Source organism: Salmo trutta, chromosome 34 (genome assembly GCF_901001165.1).
Source record: "Salmo trutta chromosome 34, fSalTru1.1, whole genome shotgun sequence".
In the NCBI taxonomy this organism is placed as follows: Eukaryota; Metazoa; Chordata; class Actinopteri; order Salmoniformes; family Salmonidae; genus Salmo; species Salmo trutta.
This window is the reverse complement of record NC_042990.1, coordinates 39,612,596-39,615,060: the sequence shown is the minus strand read 5'-3', so window position 1 is coordinate 39,615,060 and position 2,465 is coordinate 39,612,596. Positions and strand designations below refer to the sequence as shown.

Genomic DNA, 2,465 nt, shown 5'->3' with positions numbered 1-2,465 from the left:
TATAATGAAATAATCCATTATCTTGTTATTACGAGAAAAGACAACGCCATAACGGTAAAGATCTTGTAATAGTGAAAAATATGTGGTTTATTACAAAATTATTATCATGAAACTCTTTTTTTAATGAGAAATAGCCTATGCTTTATTATGCTGAAACGTTAGCATAGACTACTTGGCAAGCTTGGCTTCCTCTGATGCACAGGATGACACTATGGCTGGTTTAATCCAGTTGATCAACTTCTATTTTGTCCTCGGTTTGAGGCATTGGGAGATATTAGTGTCATTGAGCAATATAGACGGTGTTGTCGTTAGTTTACTTACGTACATTGCGGAGAATTGAGAGTTCTCTAAGGCTCTACGAACGGAAACAACTATCTGACCTTATTGACGTAGCATTATTCCTCATAGCATTATTCCTCATGGCATTATTGCTCGTGGCATTATTGCTCGTGGCATTATTCCTCATGGCATTATTCCTCATAGCATTATTCCTCATAGCATTATTCCTCATGGCATTATTGCTCGTGGCATTATTCCTCATGGCATTATTCCTCATAACATTATTCCTCATGGCATTATTCCTCATAACATTATTCCCCATGGCATTATTCCTCATGGCATTATTCCTCATGGCATTATTCCCCATGGCATTATTCCTCATGGCATTATTCCTTATGGCATTATTCCTCGTGGCATTATTCCTTATGGCATTATTCCTCCTCATGGCATTATTCCTCCTCATGGCATTGTTCCTCATGGCATTGTTCCTCATGGCATTATTCCTCATAGCATTATTCCCCATGGCATTATTCCTCATGGCATTATTCCTCATAGCATTATTCCCCATGGCATTATTCCTCCTGGCATTATTCCTCATAGCATTATTCCCCATGGCATTATTCCTCATGGCATTATTCCTCATGGCATTATTCCTCATAGCATTATTCCTCATGGCATTATTCGTCCTCATGGCGTTATTCCCCATGGCATTATTCCTCATGGCATTGTTCCTCCTCATGGCATTATTCCTCATGGCGTTATTCCCCATGGCATTATTCCCCATGGCATTATTCCTCCTCATGGCGTTATTCCCCATGGCATTATTCCTCCTCATAACATTATTCCTCATGGCATTATTCCTCATGGCATTATTCCCCATGGCATTATTCCTCATAGCATTATTCCTCATGGCGTTATTCCCCATGGCATTATTCCTCATAGCATTATTCCTCATGGCATTATTGCTCGTGGCATTATTGCTCGTGGCATTATTCCTCATGGCATTATTCCTCATAGCATTATTCCTCATAGCATTATTCCTCGTGGCATTATTGCTCGTGGCATTAATCCTCATGGCATTATTCCTCATAACATTATTCCTCATGGCATTATTCCTCATAACATTATTCCCCATGGCATTATTCCTCATGGCATTATTCCTCATGGCATTATTCCCCATGGCATTATTCCTCATGGCATTATTCCCCATGGCATTATTCCTCATGGCATTATTCCTTATGGCATTATTCCTCGTGGCATTATTCCTCCTCATGGCATTATTCCTCCTCATGGCATTGTTCCTCATGGCATTGTTCCTCATGGCATTATTCCTCATAGCATTATTCCCCATGGCATTATTCCTCATGGCATTATTCCTCATAGCATTATTCCCCATGGCATTATTCCTCCTGGCATTATTCCTCATAGCATTATTCCCCATGGCATTATTCCTCATGGCATTATTCCTCATGGCATTATTCCTCATAGCATTATTCCTCATGGCATTATTCGTCCTCATGGCGTTATTCCCCATGGCATTATTCCTCATGGCATTGTTCCTCCTCATGGCATTATTCCTCATGGCGTTATTCCCCATGGCATTATTCCCCATGGCATTATTCCTCCTCATGGCGTTATTCCCCATGGCATTATTCCTCCTCATAACATTATTCCTCATGGCATTATTCCTCATGGCATTATTCCCCATGGCATTATTCCTCATAGCATTATTCCTCATGGCGTTATTCCCCATGGCATTATTCCTCATAGCATTATTCCTCATAGCATTATTCCTCATGGCGTTATTCCCCATGGCATTATTCCCCATGGCATTATTCCTCTGGCATTATTCCTCATGGCATTATTCCTCATAGCATTATTCCTCATGGCGTTATTCCCCATGGCATTATTCCCCATGGCATTATTCCTCATGGCGTTATTCCTCATGGCGTTATTCCCCATGGCATTATTCCTCATGGCATTATTCCTCATGGCATTATTCCTCATGGCATTATTCCTCATGGCATTATTCCTCATAGCATTATTCCTCATGGCATTATTCCCCATAGCATTATTCCTCATGGCATTATTCCTCATAGCATTATTCCTCATGGCATTATTCCTCATAACATTATTCCTCATGGCATTATTCCTCATGGCGTTATTCCCCATGGCATTATTCCTCC

At 40.6% G+C, this 2,465-nt stretch overlaps 1 protein-coding gene across 1 annotated transcript; it reads right to left on the bottom strand.

Annotated features, from left to right (window-relative positions):
* Positions 1-355: 355 nt before the first annotated feature.
* LOC115173253 (putative uncharacterized protein DDB_G0286901) lies at positions 356-2,077 on the bottom strand. Its single transcript, XM_029731169.1, has one exon. It carries the CDS (start codon positions 2,075-2,077, stop codon positions 356-358), a length of 1,722 nt encoding a protein of 573 aa, XP_029587029.1.
* Positions 2,078-2,465: the final 388 nt, after the last annotated feature.